Source organism: Danio rerio, chromosome 18 (assembly GCF_052040795.2).
Source record: "Danio rerio strain M-AB ecotype USA chromosome 18, GRCz13ab, whole genome shotgun sequence".
Classification (NCBI taxonomy): domain Eukaryota; kingdom Metazoa; phylum Chordata; class Actinopteri; order Cypriniformes; family Danionidae; genus Danio; species Danio rerio.
This window is the reverse complement of record NC_141038.1, coordinates 7,855,001-7,873,862: the sequence shown is the minus strand read 5'-3', so window position 1 is coordinate 7,873,862 and position 18,862 is coordinate 7,855,001. Positions and strand designations below refer to the sequence as shown.

The 18,862-nt window shown below is 33.8% G+C and overlaps 1 protein-coding gene across 50 annotated transcripts in view; it reads right to left on the bottom strand.

Moving 5' to 3' along the window:
- Positions 1 to 18,862, bottom strand: part of c2cd5 (C2 calcium dependent domain containing 5) — a 64,202-nt gene that overhangs the window by 7,023 nt on the left and 38,317 nt on the right. For 21 of the 50 annotated variants that reach the window (XM_087291697.1, XM_087291702.1, XM_087291700.1 and 18 more), the window contains 12 exons: positions 18,742 to 18,862; positions 16,528 to 16,714; positions 16,278 to 16,442; positions 14,787 to 14,927; positions 14,653 to 14,716; positions 14,306 to 14,367; positions 13,978 to 14,076; positions 13,716 to 13,805; positions 12,465 to 12,552; positions 12,287 to 12,373; positions 10,105 to 10,140; positions 9,655 to 9,756 (listed from right to left, as the gene is read on the bottom strand). The exon at positions 18,742 to 18,862 is cut by the window's right edge and continues 71 nt beyond it. In XM_087291697.1, coding sequence (XP_087147823.1) covers positions 9,655 to 9,756; positions 10,105 to 10,140; positions 12,287 to 12,373; positions 12,465 to 12,552; positions 13,716 to 13,805; positions 13,978 to 14,076; positions 14,306 to 14,367; positions 14,653 to 14,716; positions 14,787 to 14,927; positions 16,278 to 16,442; positions 16,528 to 16,714; positions 18,742 to 18,862 — 1,242 coding nt within the window. 50 annotated transcript variants of the gene reach the window in all.

Genomic DNA, 18,862 nt, shown 5'->3' with positions numbered 1-18,862 from the left:
AGATCAGCTGCGTGTGTGCAGAGGCCTGTTGCACAAAGCTGGTTTGGGTTTTTATGCAGGTAAGTTCATGTTTGGTTTGAGCTAACTGAATTTTCAGGGCCAAGAAGGTGAATTGGTTTTATTTGGTTTCATTGCAATGGTAAGTTATGCTACATGACTGAAATGCTCCGGAGCAGGATTTACTCTGGGTTCAAACAAACTAGACCAATCAGCAATAAGCAAAGTGAGACTCACAAATATATATATATATATATATATATATATATATATATATATATATATATATATATATATATATGTGTGTGTGTGTGTGTATATTATAATAAACATATTATAATATACTTCTGATGCAATTAAACCACTCCCAGACCACAAGCATTTTTTTGCTCCAAATTAAAAGCTATTTAATTGTTGTTGGCTAATAAGTAATTAATATTACATGAATTATAAATAATTATATGTATTTTATATTAAAATTGTATGTTTTCAAAAGGTTTTGAATATACAATTATAGTTTGTAGTGGCTTAAAAACACTTCATTGTTCGAATTTAAATTTGCTTTAATATTTAAAGCTTTTAAAGTCTCTTGAACTGTTGGTGAACCTAGATTATTGAAATCAGTTGATTGATTTGCATTTCTGGTTCTACACAGTTCACAGTACACAGTTCTGGTGTGTGAATGAGCTTAAATCCATTATATTTCTGATCTCTAAATCTTGTGAAACATCGTTAGGGGTGGTTCACCCAAAAATGAAAATTCTGTCCTTATTTACTCACCCTTCACTCATTTCTTTCTTCTGATGAACACAAAAGAAGATATTTTGAAAAATATTGGAATCCTGTAACCATTGACTTCTAAAGTTTTTGTTTTTCCTGCTATGGACGTCAATAGTTAACGGTTTCCAGCTCTCTCTCTCTCTCTCTAAAATATCTTTGTGTTCCACAGAAGCAATAAACCCATAAATAGTATATAACTATTGGGTAAGTTACTTCAAAAAAGTAATTAATTAATAATCACATTATTTAAATTACACTTAAATTACATTTTTAATTATTGTCTGAAAAGTAACTCAGTTACTCAATAAGTTCTTAAATTACTTGACTCAACACAATTTAAAATTCAACGCATAAATATCAAAATGCCGCATAGACAATAGAAATTAACCTTTAAGTCATTTTAGCATTATTAAAAATGTAACACTTTTAAAATAATAAACATTATATGCATCAAAAACATTTCAAAGCAATGACACAATATTTTATACATGCCATATTTACTGTATGAAATGAATTTCTGACTAAGTTTATTGTTTCTCAAGCATGTTCAATCTAGTTGATAAATCAATTCCTCTGCTTCTCTTGATTGATTTATCCAAAACGGTTGAATTTATGTGTAGTATTTAAACATATACAATATAAGTAACTGTTATCAAATTACCTGAAAATTAAAAGTAATCCCTTACTTTTTCTGCAGAAAAGTAATCTAATTACAGTAACTTGTTACTTTGTAACTAATTACACCCAACACTGTATGTAACATCTTGAGAGTGAGTAAATTGTAAGTGACTTTTAATCTTTGGGTGAACTTTCTCTTTTGATGTGTGATGAGCTGTTAGCTGCATGTGTGACATTTACAGCTGCAAGCGGTTCAGAGTTAAGAGTAAACTCTGAATAAAACCCCAATAAACCGAGAATATTTACACAGGGGCTCTCCTGCACAGAGAATTAAAGGGGCGGCCACCTCAATCAAATTTTGTACCGCCTCTTCCTTTTGACAAAAATAAGGCAGGCAGTCATTAAGGTAATGTTTTACTCGATACGATTAGAAGAATAATGCTAAATGTCTTTTTTATGTAGCAAAAATGAAATGGTTGGGATACCACTTCATGTTGAGGAAGGAAAATCTCTAGTTTACATCAAGTGTTGTGAAACAACTCAACCTGATCTTAACCAGGTTAAATTGGTTTGGTTTTGTCAACTTGAAACTTACTGTACAACCCAGAGTTTGTCGAACTCGTTTTGTGCAACTGGCCTTGAAGCAAAAGCAACCATGCAAATAAACACCATGCAAAATACAGAGACAGAGGAGAAGAGAAAGAATGAAAGAACGAATGCACGCATGTTCAATCTGCCTGGATAAATCAGAGGATGAGGAGCTTTTTCTGTTAAGAGTGTGAAAGAGCATAAATCTCAAAGCTTTAATTCATGGACTGCGCTAATGTGCATGCAGCTCTGAAACCGACAGTGAGTGGAATCAATTAGGGTTGGGTGATGTAAATATTGAATATTTGTGTTTTATTTTGATGGCTATGTAAAAGCAGAGAATACTGTTTATAGAATAGAGTTGTTTCTACAGTCTCTAAAATGATAGTTCTGAGCAAACCAATTCAGAATTAAAATTTGATTTAAATTCTCCACTTGTAAACAATAATGTTAACTGGCCAAAGACAATTAGCCATCAAAAAAAAACTGAGGTAATAAAAGGGTGATACAGCTTTATATTTACTTTTTATTGTATACTAGAATATATCATAAAATTGAGCCAAAAATAATCATAAATCACCTTTATTTTCACTTTATCAACTTTATCTGTTTGAAACTTTGACAATATCCTTCAAAACAAAGTTTTAAAAAATTCAAAGTATTGAATTTTACAATAACAGAATAAGTTCATTTGAATAATTCTGAATGTAGCATAACTGGACAAATATAGAACACAAGACTACTTAATATACTGTATTGTTATTGATTTCCTTGCATTTTCTATGCCAGGAAAACACGATTTGGAGCATATCTACTGTTTCCAGTGCTAGTGTAAAAAAAACTGCTATACTATAATTATTAATATTTAGTTATATAATAATCAGTGTTGGGGGTAACGCGTTAAAAGTAATGCGCGTTTCATAATAATGTTATTTTTCCAAAGTAACGAGTAACGCTTTACTTTTAAAAAATAAGTAATATTATTTGAGTTACTTTTAAAAAAAGCTCAACAACAAATGACTGACATCACTTCACGTTCTCCAGGTAAAACAATTATTTCTACTAAACTATAAAAATGTTTATTGCTTTCATTGTTTAGGAGATGCAGCCACTGTCTACGTTACTGTAGATGCGACTTTGTTTTGTAATATAGTACGATTTTTTCTGTAAAGTGAATTTACTTGATACAAAATATTCAAAAGTAGCAAACACATTACATGCTGTCATTGATCTGTATATACAGCATGTATAGCTCTGGGTTCAGAAAAAATTCTCTACATATAATTTTATCCTACATTTTTTAAAGGAAAATTAAGGTGTAGGTTCAATGGGTGGCTGTTAAATGCAGAGTTTCTCTACAAAAAAAAAAAAAAAAAACCTTCAAGTTCTGAAAGAATTAGAAAGAGGAAAAGTAATGCAAACGTAACTCAAAAGTAAGATAATAAGACCTGTAACATAATGAGACCTGTTTCAATTTTTATCAAATGCAAACAGGTGATTCCTCCATCACATGACATGTGGATCAGAGAAATCTTTAGTTACATAAAACTTGACAAAGTCATGTTTACTTGCAGGATCTCTCAAATCTTTTTACAAGACCTGGAACCCTGTTTTAGACTATATCAAAGGCTTACCCTCAGTTGATATTCAGATTTAATACACAGTAATTAATTGGAAAGAGGACATACTGACTCCTTAATGTGAACTTAAAAAAAAAAAAATAAAATATATATATATATATATATATATATATATATATATATATATATATATATATATATATATTGCTTTAATTGTAAACTTCCTAATTAATTTATTTTTAAAAGAATTTCTTTTCATTTTAATTTATTATTATTAAAAAATTTTCTTACAGAGGATATTTTTGTTTATAATTCATACATTTAATTTATTTTATTTTGAGGGAATAGTGGGAAAATAAGAAAAATAAGACAATCTGTAATTTTGCCTATGATGTATTGTATACAGATGTATTGTCTTGTTAATCACCAAATAAAAAATAAAAAAAAGTAACAAAGTTTGTCATAAAAAGTAATTAGTTACTTTTTGGATGGAGTAACTCAATATTGTAAAGCACAACTTTCAAAAGTAACTTTCTCCAAAACTGAAAATTATATAATTATAGTTAATATAATATAAATTATAATAATTTAACAGTAGTCATTGACTATCAATATTAATAGTAATTAATAAGTAAAAATTAAACAATTAAAAAACAATATTTTACAATTAATCATTTGTATTAATAATAATAAAAATAATAAAAATGTAATAGTACAAATTAAGTTAGCATGGTAATAACATTTATATATATATATATATATATATATATATATATATATATATATATATATATATATATATATATTACATTAATGTAATGTTTTTTTATAATATTACTAGCGTTATCATTGAAGATGACGAAAACCGTATTTTTGCATTTAAATTTTTGTGATCATTTAGTGAAGAAAAAGAGTGTAAAACATGCTTAGATTATTTTCCACTCTTAGAATTTACATTAATAATTATAAAAACCTTTTATTTAGAACATAAATGAACAACATGCAAATAATGCATCAAAAAATGCAATAAATTAAGTAATAAATTAAACTATAACACCCAACCCTAAACCATACAACCTGCAGAAACATACTTGCTGCATATGATGCATTTGCACATCATATGCGACTCTGCATGGGTCTATCAAACACAGCGGCAGCCAGTGATGCGTTTCCATTCACACACACATCACAACAGCTCAAATATAAAACCCCTGACACACAACTGAAAGAAAGAAAGATCCAGTTCCTCTCTAGCACTCAACTTTCACACTCCGTCAATCAAGTTTGATCAGATCGGCAAACCGGCAGCAAGACTCGTCTGCTTGTGGATGCAAGACATAGGAAGAATGTGTGTGTGTAAGGATGGGTCTAGACTGTAGTCAGAGTAGATATTATCTTAAATATGACACAGAATACCTATTTTTAATGAAACAAGGCCGTAGATATCAATAATTCATTACATGGTATCCATAGATTTGGATAAGTCAGCCATCAAAACACTGTGAAAAACATGGCTTGTGTAAAAATATGGATCTAGGGCTTTTATAAATTTAATGAAAACAAATGCACATACTGTAGCAATATTCATTTTTGAGGGCTGGGGAATGTATGCATGCATGCACTACAGAAAAGTGAATACTTCTGAATGATTGTGCTTTTGCTTTTGTTTGTTTTTGATTACTCTTATGCTCATGTTGATTGCATTTATCTAAAACTTTGTGTATGTGACCATGGACCACAAAATCAGTCATTTATTTGAAAATTAAGATTTATACATTAAACAATAAGCTTTCCACGTATGAATTGTTTGTTAAAATAGGACAACGTTTGGCAGAGACACATCTATTTGAAAATCTGGAATCTGAGGAAGAAAATTTTTCAAAATAAAGTTGTACAAATTAGAGAGCCCCTATTTTGCCTTTAAAAAGGTCATATTATTATTTCTCCAACAACATGCTGATATGTGTGCAAGGTCAAAAAACACTTTCATTGTCTTATAATCTGCATTTATTTTTACCTTATTATTCCAGCAACTCCCATATGAATCAGTCAGCAGTTAATTTGTTCCCAAACCCCTCCTTAGCGCGAAGCTAATCTGTGGTGATTGGACCGATGACCCAGACTGTTGCGACTGGTCGACTGCATTCAGCCAGGACAGAGAGAAATGCCCACCATGGCTACAGTATGAAGTAGCAGAGAGTATGTGAGAGCCCAATGCAGGAATACAATAAAGCAATACAATTAAACACCAGAATATTACTCTACTCTTAAACCTAACCCTAAGTAATAACAATGACACATTCAGTATTAATCCACACTAGGGTTGGGCAATGTCAACAAATTTGGCATCGTTCGATGTCTAATTTGAAGAGCGAGGAGGGATCCCGGGGTGAGAAGGGTGCATGACTTATTTGAGGACCGGGAGGGAGACGCGCGATTTCCAGGAGATTATCACTCGTTTGCAGGCATTATGAGTCCCGCAAATGCATAAAAACAACTGTAATGAGACGCGATCCAGCGGTACATCCTTCATAAACTCTCCAACGTGCACTGCTCTCTGCCTGGAGCTCAGAGGAGCGCATGACAGCGTGCAGCTGTGTGTGTGGCTGTGTCTGTGTGGTCACGTGATGTGCGTTTCAGCGGACGGAGGGCTGTTCAGAAATGCTAGGTAAAACACGGTGTGGATGTGGATCATTTTTGTTCTAAAATGCCATTTTAACACTAAGACATATTAGTGTAAACAAGGCCTGGGTGTGTATTTTTCGCAAGCGGGTGTACGACAGGGGCGGGGCGATGGATCGCAATGCAGGCTCGGCATCGTGTTGTCTACTAGCCATTGGCGATGGACGATGACATCATCTATCAGCCCAACCCTAATCCACACAGTGGCAAAAGTAGAGTTTTTTTGAAAACTGACCACGCCACGCATGTGTACGGACAGCTGATGGTGGCCATAGTAAAGGCAAACAGCAGAGGAGCGCCAGTTCAGAAACACTCTTAAAAACGGTAAAGGATAAAGCGTGTATCACGTTTCTAAAGTGGTTTTGAACGTGATATGTGAACAGCCCCATACAGATTTAACCTGAGAGATACAGTACACGCACTGATCTATAAATCAATAGGTGATTACAAGCCGCGCGGGGCCATTACCGCTTATAACACACTATTAAACACATATTTTGCAAACTACACAAAACGAGGCAACGATTTTAATGACCCTTACATGTTATGATCCGGAGGAAGAAGAAACTGGTCCATTTGAACTGTAAAAGTTACTGACAAAGTCCTATATATAATAGTCTCTGCTGCTCCTTCAGTAGCAAACAGCTGGTGAATCCAGAGATGCAGCGTAGATTATTGTATCAATAATCAGAAAAATGACAGGAACAAACACAGCACTAGGTTGGCTTTACTGTGGTGCAGTTGTGAAAATGAACTTTAACCCTTTTTTCCTCGCAGCCAAATCTCCATTTATCAGTGACCGCCATCTTCGCGTTATGATCAGTCCCGTGATCCCCCGTGCCTCGGCTACTGCGTGGAGGGAAATCGCGTGCACATTTTATTGGATCTGAAAGTACATATTTGGTGATGTACCGTATCGACGTCGATGCAATCAAACAAAAGATCCGAACCCAACTCGATTCGTTTATTCAACTCTGAGTCGACTATTTCGCTAGAGAATCAATACCTTTAAACATGCTGCACTTTTAGATTTAAACCTCAGCTGGATGTTTCCATTCACTTAGAGCTGTTACACACTGCATGGAAGCTCATTCTCAAAAACCCATAATAGGGGCTCTAGGTTCTTAGCAAAGCATACTTACTTACTTCCTTCCTTACTCCCAGGGCCATTTATATCGAAATTGATATTTAGTCGCACCATATTGGTGTTTCGTAATATCGTTTTTATGAGGCGAGCTGTTAGCCCAGTGCTCAACCCCCAATCTGGAGGACCAGGACATACACATATCCACTATGGACAATTTAGCTTACCCAATTCACCAACAGCAGTGGTTCCTAAAGTGGAGGTCGCGGGACAATGTCCATTGGTGATTTCCAAAAGTCAAATCAATTTTATTAAACAATTAGAATTATCAGCTGCAGTAGATTTTATAGCAACAGGTTAAACTTTTTAACGCATTTATGGCAATCCAATACATTAAAAATACATACAGACCACAACTGAACAACAAGGATGATCTCCAAAATTAAATCAAGAATAGACTTGTGCCTATCGGTCTCATTAGGTGAAGTTAATATTTAATTAAATTAATAAATGACTACAAAAAATTTGACTTTTTAATGCTTGTGTTTAAAAAGGCCTATAGAAATGCCAACTGACCCAGCCGGGGAACCAGCAACCTTCTTACTCTGAGGTGACAGCGATAACCACTGCGCTACCATGTATGCTTAGCAAAGCAAAGCATATTACTAATCAAAATTTGAGTTTACAGTAGGAAATGTCCAAAATGTCCTCATGGGACATATTCTTTACTTAATATAAGCAATGATTTTTGACTAATTAAATTCAAATCCATCATATCCTATACATCAAACAACAACAATCCAATTCTTAGTGTATGTGTTTTTAACATATTGTAATTTGGAATTGCTGAAAGACTAACTCTATATTTATATAATTTTTTATTTTATTTATTTCCATAAGGTGGTGTGCTGCAGACTTCTTGGCCAGGTCACCCTTGTATATGAGATCTCAATCTCAATGGGTTTTTTACCTGGTTAAAGGTGCAGTATGTAAGTTTGCCACCCTGTGGTTAAACTGGTTATTGCACTCCTGGATCAAAACACATTTTTACTCTGCTCCTCCTCTGTCCAGTGCACGCAAGCACAGGTTGCCAGATTAATGCGAGTGTGCCTGACTATCAAGCCTAAAGGCTGATTTAAGGCTGATTTTAATGGCAACGGCACACGACAGAAGGTATATTTTCCATACAAAAAGGAGTTTTGTCCAAACCAACACCTGAAATGGATATATTAGAAAAGACTTCTATTTCTCACAGGTGAACAACAGAAAATGATCATCTCAGACACACCTCACGTGCTTTATTCAGTGTAAATGCTAATAATGTGAGTTTGAATGCCATTTTACATGACACTTATTGCCATACTACTGAAAGCAACAGCAGATAGATCAGCTCAGATCTTGAAAATAAAACAATCCGTTTGAAAGTTTGCAGTGCACTATTCTTTGCTTCTGAATGGATGCGTTTAAATTTGTATTGTGTTTTGTCTGGAGCAAACAGCCAAATTGCAGATCACTGCACATCTCATCATGTGGCATGTTGTTGGGACACGGTGTTACAATGCAACCTGCTCACCGAATGTTTACGTTCAAAATAATTATATTATTTGTTAAATAATACCCTCATGTGGAACTATGAATCTCATTTCGGAGTCTGCTATTGTCCACTGGAGGTTGCATTTCGGTAGCGGACACATGCACTGCACGTAACACACATTTTCGAAGTAGAATATCTGACTTCAGCAATGCTTTTCAGATAAACAAGAATGTTCACTTAGAATATTTCTTAACATCTGCAAACATATTATGGCATTTTTATGCTTTAGAAGAGACAAAAACTTACATACAGCACCTTTAAGTGTGATAGACCTTTAAAGTTGCCAAATTTAAGTTTTTAGCAATGCATATTACTAATCAAAATGTGAGCTTTCATATATTTACAGTACAAAAATGTCCTCATGGAACATATTCTTCATTTTATACATTAAAGATTTTTGCCATAAATTACAATCCATAATTTCGATTCAGTGTATTTTTGTCTATTCCCAAAAAATACTCGTGAAATTTAAGACGTTGTGGTCCAGGGTCACAAAGTAAGTTATTATTACAATTTAAATATTTATATTGTCTTCAGTGTCAGATGATTCTTCTGAGATGTTTCAAAATGCTGATTTGGGGGCAAAAATGTTCACAATAATGTATATAAAGGCTGTAAATGATGCCAAAGCTGATCCTGAAAATAAAAATCCCTTTCAATTTTGCAGTCTACTCTGACTAGGGTCTGTGTGAGTGTGTCCGTATGAAAGAGAGTTTTGCGTGTGCTCCTACTTGTTTTAACAGATCCGCGTCTTATGGTGTGAGCTTTCAGTCTAAGCTGCTCTATCCAGGAGCTGCATCTGTCTGCAAAGGAACTGTAATCAACTGAGGGGGCTGGATACACACACACACACACACATACACAAATATACATAGACGGACAATCAGACACAGAAACACAGACAGACACACACAAATATGTGCACATGCGGTCACAGAATCCGCGGACATGTACATAGACACACAATGACACACAAAAGAGGGACAAAGAGAAGAGGAAACAAGACACAGAAAGAAAGAAAGAAAAAAAAAAGAAAAAAAGGGGGTAAAATGGATGATGCTGGGGGTGTGTGCTGGAGCACTTCAAACCGTCACACACAAAAGGAGCAGAAATCAAAAGGGAGAAAAAAAAAACACCCTGATGCCTCCAGAACTCTCAGCAGTGAATCAGCAGCTACTGACCTCTGGCTGATGGGTGACTGCCAACCTCGGAGAGACCTGAGGAACACACAGGATACCCATGAGAAGGAGAACATTATTTATCACTACATTTTGATACAAAAGAATAATATTAATAATAACAAAAAAATATATATGGGGGATTTTTTAATGTTATGAAATAATTTGCCTTTTTATTAAATGGAAAGATGATAAATGGATAGATGGGTGTACAGACAAAACAGATATAACTATATGGATGGATGGATTAGGAGCTGATGGAATGATGCAGAAATTACAGAACAATGGATGGATGGAAAATTATGAAACATTGGATGTATGGAAAAATGATGAAACAATGGATGGATGGATGGACAGATGATGGATGGAAAAATTATAGAACAATAGATTGATGGATGGATAGAGATGATGGAGCAATGAGTGGAGAAAAAGATGATGGAATGATAGAGAAATTATGGATGGATGGAAAAAAGATGGAACAATGGATGGATGAATATAGATGATGGAACAATGGATGGATGGAGAGATGGAATGATAGATAAATGGAGTGGGAGATGGTGGAATGATGGAGAAATTAAGAAACATTTCATGCACAAAAAAATGATGGAACTATGGATGGATGGAAATAGAGATGATAGAATGTTAAAGAAATTATGAAACAATGGATGGATGGATGGATAGAATGAAAGATGGAATAATGATGGAACAATGAATGGATGGAGAGATGGAATGATAGATAGATGGAGTGGGAGATGATGGAATGATGGAGAAATTAGAAAACAATTGATGCACATAAAAATTATGGAACCATGGATGGATGGAAAGAGAGATGATGGAATGAGGGAGAAATTATGGAACAGTGGATGGATAGATGGATGTATGGATGATGGAATGACAGATGGAAAAATGATGGAACAATGGATGGATTAATGTAGATGATGGAACAATGGATGGATGGAGAGATGGAATGATAAGATAGATGGAGTGAGAGATGGTGGAATGATGGAGAAATTAAGAAACAATTGATGCACATAAAATTAATGGAACTATGGATGGATGGAAAGAAAAATTATGGAATGATGGAGAAATTATGGAACAATAGATGTATGCAAGTATGGATGGATGGATTGATTGATGAAGACATGATGAAGAAATGATTGACCAATGGGTGGATGGATGGAGCTGAATGGAAAAATTATGGAACAATAAATGGTGGGAGAGAAGAGAGAGGGGGGGGGGGATGATGATGGAATGATAGAGAAATTATGAAACAATGGATGGATGGAGACAGGATGAAGAAATTATTGACCAATGGATGGATGAAAAGATGATGGAATAATGGATGTAAAAATGATGAAACAATGGATGGATAGAGATGATGGAACAATGGATGGATGGAGAGAGGGAATGATGGGTAGATGGATTGAGAGATGAAGAAATGATAAATAAATTATGAAACAACTGATGGATATAAAAATGACGGAAAGAGAAATGATGGAATAATGGATAAATGATGGAACAATTGATGGATTGATAGAGAGATGATTGAACGATTGATCGATGGATGGCAAAACAAATAAAACAATAGATGCATAAATGGAGCGAATTTGGAACAAAAGATGGAGAGATGATGCAAAATAGATAAATGAACAGATGGGTGGATGGAGTAATAGATGAATGGAACAACTGATAGGACAAAAGATAAACCTATGGAACAATAGATGGATAAAACGATGAATGTATAATAGAACAATGACCTAATAAATAGAGGGATGGAAAGTTAGATAAAGAAATAGAATAATGGATGGATGGACAAACAGATTAAAAATAGATGGATGATGGAACAATACATAGATAGATAGAATGACAGATAAATGAATGAAATGAACAACTGATGGAACAAAAGGTGAATGAATGATGGATGAATGGACAAAGAGATGGAACAATGGAAGTTACAATGGTTGGACAAAAAAACAGACGAATGACTGAATGAATTAATGAATGAATAAATGGATGGATGGAACAACAGATGAATGGAACAAGAGATGATATGTCATTGCTAGTACCAATTTTAAGATTTCAGTTACTATCAAGTACTAACAGAAAAATAATGATTAACAAAAATAACTATCAAGGAGAGCTGGAAAACCTAAATAGAGCTGTAAAACTTAAATAGATGGCTTACCTTTGGGTGAGCTGAGAGGGTTGGCATGAGAGCTTTCAGGATTGAGCTCCAGATTGAATTGAAGCTGCTCATCATTTTCTGTGATTGCTGCAAAGGCCAATCAACATGAGACAGTGAAGATCAGGTTTTCTCAGAGAGTTGTGTGTCCTATATGAAGATACGCACAGCACATGCTCACCCTTTGTCAGTGTCTTCTCCCCACTTTGTTTGCCGTTCTCCAGAATCTGCTCTTTGTCAAAGCTCATTGCCACAGCCGTCACTGCAACCTAACAGAAAAATAACACAGAAATCAAATAATAACACTTTAATCTCCTCCCAAAGCTCCGACGGTCTGTTTAGAGAAACTGTCAATCACAAATATCAATCACGATGACACGCCCCGTTTTTATAGCATTAAATTACTGGCTAAAAACATTCTCTTTATAAAAATGAAGATCTGTGCCTATATCAGCATGATAACCAGTGCCTTAATAGACCAAAACCATCTTTCCAACATTTTATTGCAAGTGTAATTAATTTTTTTTATTTGGGCTCAAGTGTTATTAGTCATTAACACGGAGGAGGCGAGCTTTATGACTTGCACTGCAGACAGAGCGAAGGGGCCTTCACTCAAAAGTAGGCATGAGACACACTTGGTTTTTAACAGCAGATGGCACTATGGGCTTGTTTTTAACCCCACACAGAAATGTCCACAAGGAAGAGTGCTTGAGCGTTCAGCTGAGTCATGTAAGTTCACATTTATGTCATATATTATGAAATGGTTGCGCCCAACTGGGCCTGGTTTCTCTCAAGGTTTTTTTAATTCTTCACTTTCGCCAATTGGTTAAGTTTTTTTCCTCGCCGTTGTCACCACTGGCTTGCAAAGTGCGGGATCTGTAGAGCCGTGCATTGATGGATTTGCTCCTCAGTGTTTGGACTCTCAGTAGTGATTATTAAACCACACTGAACTGAGCTAAACTGAACTTAAACTCTGAACTACACTGTTCAAATTACTATAATCTTTTTATGTGAAGTTGTTTTGACACAATCTGCACTGTAAAAGCGCTATACAAATAAAGGTAAATTGAATTTGTCACTAGATTAATGCAAACACAGCTCACTATAAACACTCTTCACTTAAACCTTTGCCAACAATAATAATGATTATTTTATGTAAACAAATCATTGGTATTCGTAAGAAATTAAAAGCGAGCAAAATATGGCAGTAATGATTACAGCGCCATCTGCTGGTAACAATCAAGCCAAAAATCCATTCAAGAGAGAAAAGCGTTGAATTTTGAAAATCTCAGAATCAGTTTCTCAAACTATTTTTCACCACAGCTCTATTTATTAGATGTTACGTATGACTTTATTATTTGTTTCATGACATTAACGAGGCAAAATAGTAATTAATAATAAACAACAAAAAGGTGTGCATGTTTGTTCTTACCTGTATGAGCTCATCTTCAGGTATGGCCACGGTGAAGTTCAGGTGACAAAGACAGCAGGGAACCATCGACCGCAATTTAAAGTACAAACTCTACAGAGCAAGCATACATTTCCCAGTTAGAGCAGTAATGTAAAACCTTTCAAATGATATATCTAAGTTTAGGTCACATCAGACCATGAAATTATCTCTTGATAAAAAAATATGCATAATATAAAATGAGATAATATGATAGTATATGAAATCGAACAGAACATGTATCCACCTTGAGCAGGTTCTCACAGAGGTCACTGAAAATTTTATTCAGTCCCTGATTGGTTAGGTTGGCGTTATTAAGGCGAAAGACCCTCACAGAGGTAAACATCTGAAAGCACACAAAAAATATTACACTCTTTTCAAACTTTAGTATACGTTTTGCCTGTTCGATTACATCACAAAATCATTTTTGGGACTGAAAACAGCATAAAATACAAAAGAGTGGAAGGTCTTGTTGTTGTGTAATTGTAAACACCCAAACGCTCATGCCCCCTCATGACTTGGGGAACTGTTCCTTGAAATGTATGCAAATAGTGCATAACTGGGATAAATGTCACCTGTATAGCTGAAGTCCAGTTCTGAATCCCAGGCATGATTTCAGTGTTGCAGCTGTAGAAACCTGAAATAAAGACATGAGCATATTAATAATATACTAATGATATCTATCTATCCATCCATCCATCCATACACAACAAAAAATATAGTTTGTGTGCTATATTGACTAGATAATTAGAAAAATCCTCGCAGATTTTTAATCTTCAAAACTGAAGTAAATTTTATTTATGAGAATGTAAATTGTTTAAATGTATGTATGCTATAACAAGTAATATAAATGCTAATTCTAATAAATGGATAAAGACATGGACAGGTGAATATACATTGCTGATCTAGTAGAAGTGTTTACCTTGTGGAGTGGGGGAGTCAGTCAGAAGTGCATGTATGTCTTCCACAGCGTCAGTGTCATCAATCTAGAAGAGCAGTAAAACATTAAAACCTCCTAAATGTCTTTGTTCATCTTCTGATTGCACTTCTTCTTACCTCTAACACAAAGGCATCCTTCTTCCCATGTGATAAGTCTAGCTCTGACACTTCATCTGAGCTCTCAGACTGAGAACGAAAAAGACGAGACCTTTGACGAGGCTCAGGGATTGGCGAACCGATGATTTCTTCAACGACCTCCTACAATGAAAATAAAAATAAATATATTTATACGTTTAAGCAATGTTTTTGAAAGTGTAACAAGTGGAAAACACAAATAAATTAATTAAAAGGGAGAATTTAGATAATTAAATTATTATTTTACAGCAAATCTGCTTTAATGGCCATTTCAAGCAGTTTATAAACAACAGATTTCCATAACAATAAAAAGACAACAATAAATAATACATAAGACAAAAATATAAATAAGTTTTGAAAATGTACTTTTGATAAAACATTTTATAGTTTTTAAAGAATTCACATTTCAAATAAATTAACTTAAAATATCTTCAGATAAAAACCACTGTGTCACAACACTCAGAAAAAGAACTTGTAAAAGTATGTTTTAAAATAAACTTAATATAAATTAAATGAATAATCGTGTTTAAATTAAAATTATTATTTCTTTAATAAACTATTAAATTTTAATTATTAATTAGTTTATTTCCACATCAAAAAGACATCATCAACAAAAAAACAATACATAAGATAATCTAAAATGGTTTAATATTTACTTCAAAATAATACATTTTAAAGTCTCTTCAGATAAAAATCTCTCACAATATTCAGATGAACTATGTTTCAAAATAAGCTTAATTAATTAAATAAAACCAATTAAATTAAAAACTGTGTTGAAATTTCAAGTACTTAACTACTTAATTTGAAAAGTAATTGCCACTAGGTCTGCTCAGATTAACCAAATAACCGTTAACCGAAATAATGTATTTTTAACCGATTAATGCTATGAACTGCTATTAAATACTATTAAACGGTTACACATAGGCTATTTGTTAACTCGTGGAGCAGTTACGTGTGCAATTACAGACAGAGCCTATTTCGCCAAAGAAGCAAAATTAAACGACTTAATGCCAAACCAGCATTGATTGAGATGCCTCTGTCCTGAATCCGTGTCATAAACACCTCGGTCTCTTTGCACAAGTGGAGCATGAAGCCGCAAAAGCAAAACTTTCTGAAACGTGCATTGCTTTGCAAACAAGTCGGAGCAACAGGGTTTTCTTTCCATAATTATTTAATAATTGAATATTAATTGGACAGGTTAATGGTTAATACTAAAACGGTGGAGGTTGTCAGTTGCGAAAAAATTAGCATCCCTAATAGCCATATCAAAAAGGCATCGACAACAATACATAAACTGTTTTAGATGACCTTATCTTATATATTAACATTTACTTAAATATAATTTATATATTTAAAAATATGTAATTATTTGAAAGTCTTTCCAGATACAAGAGTTGTCTCATGATATTAAAAATAAGGCATTGTCAAAGTATGATACAAAATTATATAATAAAAGTAAATGTGCGTACTTACAGGCGGGTTGATTTCATACAGATCTTTGTTTTTAGCGATGGTGTCATTGATTTTCTTCTGCATATTGGAGATGTGCTGTTCGTATGTGATGTCGCTGGGAGTTTTTCCTGCAATCTGGATTCCTCCCGGACCAGGTAATGCAGTCAAATAGACTCCTGTTGCGGACTGGATTTAACAAACATCATCTATTAGCATGGAAAAAGCAGCATGTATAGTCGTATTGAGAAAAGATGGTTAACAGCACACTGACCGCCAGTCCCAGCAGCATAGTCTCTCCCACACTGATCTGAATACGCAGACCAAACAAAGCATTCATGCCCCGTAGCTTTAATTTGTTCATTAGCTGTGTGTGGAGCTCGTACTCCAGAAATGGTAGAAGATTGCTAATGGCTGTGGCGTTTCCTTCTCCCTGGGCTTTCTTTTTAGTCCGACAAAGCCTATATATGTGCAGCAAACAAGAAGAGCACATTGTGAGTAACACTGTTATCCCACAATGCAATTTACTTGACTTGACCTATACCCAAAATCTGAAAACAAAGTTACTTGGGGCATTTTAAAAACATTTAGTGTCTGTTTTTATTCATAGTAAAATGCAACGTGACAATGTATTTAAAATATGCATATTACTATGCTGCATATATTATGTACAGTGGAAGACAAAATACTTAGTCTTCTGAAATTTGTTCTCATTTTCAAGTGATGTTTAACAGAGCATAGAATACTTTCGCAGCATTTCTTAATGAAGGTTTCTTCTGGAAGTCTTATTTCTTTCAGTTTGGCTGGAGTGAGTAAAAAATAAATTAACTAATTAATTAAAAATATTATATATATATATATATATATATATATATATATATATATATATATATATATATATATATATATATATATATATTTCTGATTGGCTGATAGTCGTGAGCCATTGAAGTAATATCAGCACTCATTCAGCCTCTTCGCCATTGTGTATTACTCCGCCCACATAGTGACAGCAGATCAATAAACTCACTACAGTTTGACAAATATTGCAGCTGTTGGACAACATAATGTCCTTTTTAGGTTTTTTTAGTTGAGAATGTTGTTGTTTAGATTGCAATTATGCAGTTTATTTAGAAGGATAGTGCCTATTTTAAATATTCATAATGTCGAAGATACAGCACGTTGGCGGCCATCAGCCTGTCATACTGAGCAAAGCAAAGATATTTGAGGCTTCGCCACAAGAGGGTGACAGAGACCGAATATTAAGTCCTTGGGAGAATAACAGCATTTTTTCAGCATACAATACAAACTGCAGCTAATCAAATCATTATAAATCAGGTAAGTGACATTCTAAGTTGATCTCTCTCTTTTGTATGTTGTAGTGCTATATTTATACCATAATAATCTGGTAGTGTTTACTTTGCTCTGGCTTTTTCGGGGTTAATTATTGTGATCTACTGACTGCATAAGAGAAATACTGCAAAATCTCTGTAGACTGATGGTCTACAGACCATCATGCCGTTCATCCTTATAATCTAAAAATGTGAGCAAAATCACCTGTTTTGTCATTACTTTAGATTTTATGCTATACTAAAATTTATAAATGTATATTTATGCTTTATTTAGAATCAATCAAACACTAGCTCTAAAGTGCAGTTTGTGAATTAGCAATGATTTCTGCTGTTCTGACAGCTGCAGATGTGCATGAATGGCGTAAGAAAGTAGTTCCTCTTAAAAAAAGTTTTTGAGACTCTTGTGTTTGATTTTCTTTTTATATTTTTTATTTAAACTATAGTGTTGAAAGAAATTTTTGAAATTATATAAATTTTTATATTTTTTAAATTTGCATTTGATTTTTCATTATGGCAAATATATAAATTATTAGTAAAATAATAATAAAAAACAAAAACGTATAAGCAAAATATTATTAAAGCAAAAATTTAAATATTTGAAATCACTAAAATATTTCGTCTCAATATCTATTATGAATAGAAATTGCACAAGTATTGTTTAACAAAGAAATGACTTTTTGCATATTATATTATATTATATTATATTATATTATATTATATTATATTATATTATATGATATGATATTATATTATATTATATTATATTATATAGCTATTAAATTAGTTAATTTTTTTCAGTTTGGCTGAAATTTCTAAGGTCAATATTATTAGACTCCTTGAGAAATGCATTTTTACAATTGGCTACAAAACAAACCACTGCTGTCCAATGACTGTCCTCAATAACCAATTTACCCTAGTTAAGCATGAATTTGCACTTTAAGCTGAATACTAGTGTCTTGCAAAATAACCAGTAAAATATTATGTACTGTCACCAAGGCAAAAAATTTAAATATATATATATTACAAATTAGTTATTAAAACTATTATATTTAAGTACACAAAAAAAAACTCTCCATTAAACAATACTTCTCCTGTATGACACAAAAAACAAACAGGTTGTTGCGGCAGGTTTTTACCTGGCCTGAATCAGGCAGCCTTTCCCAGTGATGTTGGCGTCAGCAGGCAAGTCGATGGTGGTGAAGAGCACATCGGGAACTTTAGAGCGGCGACAACTGTAGCAGTAGGTGAGCTGAGCTG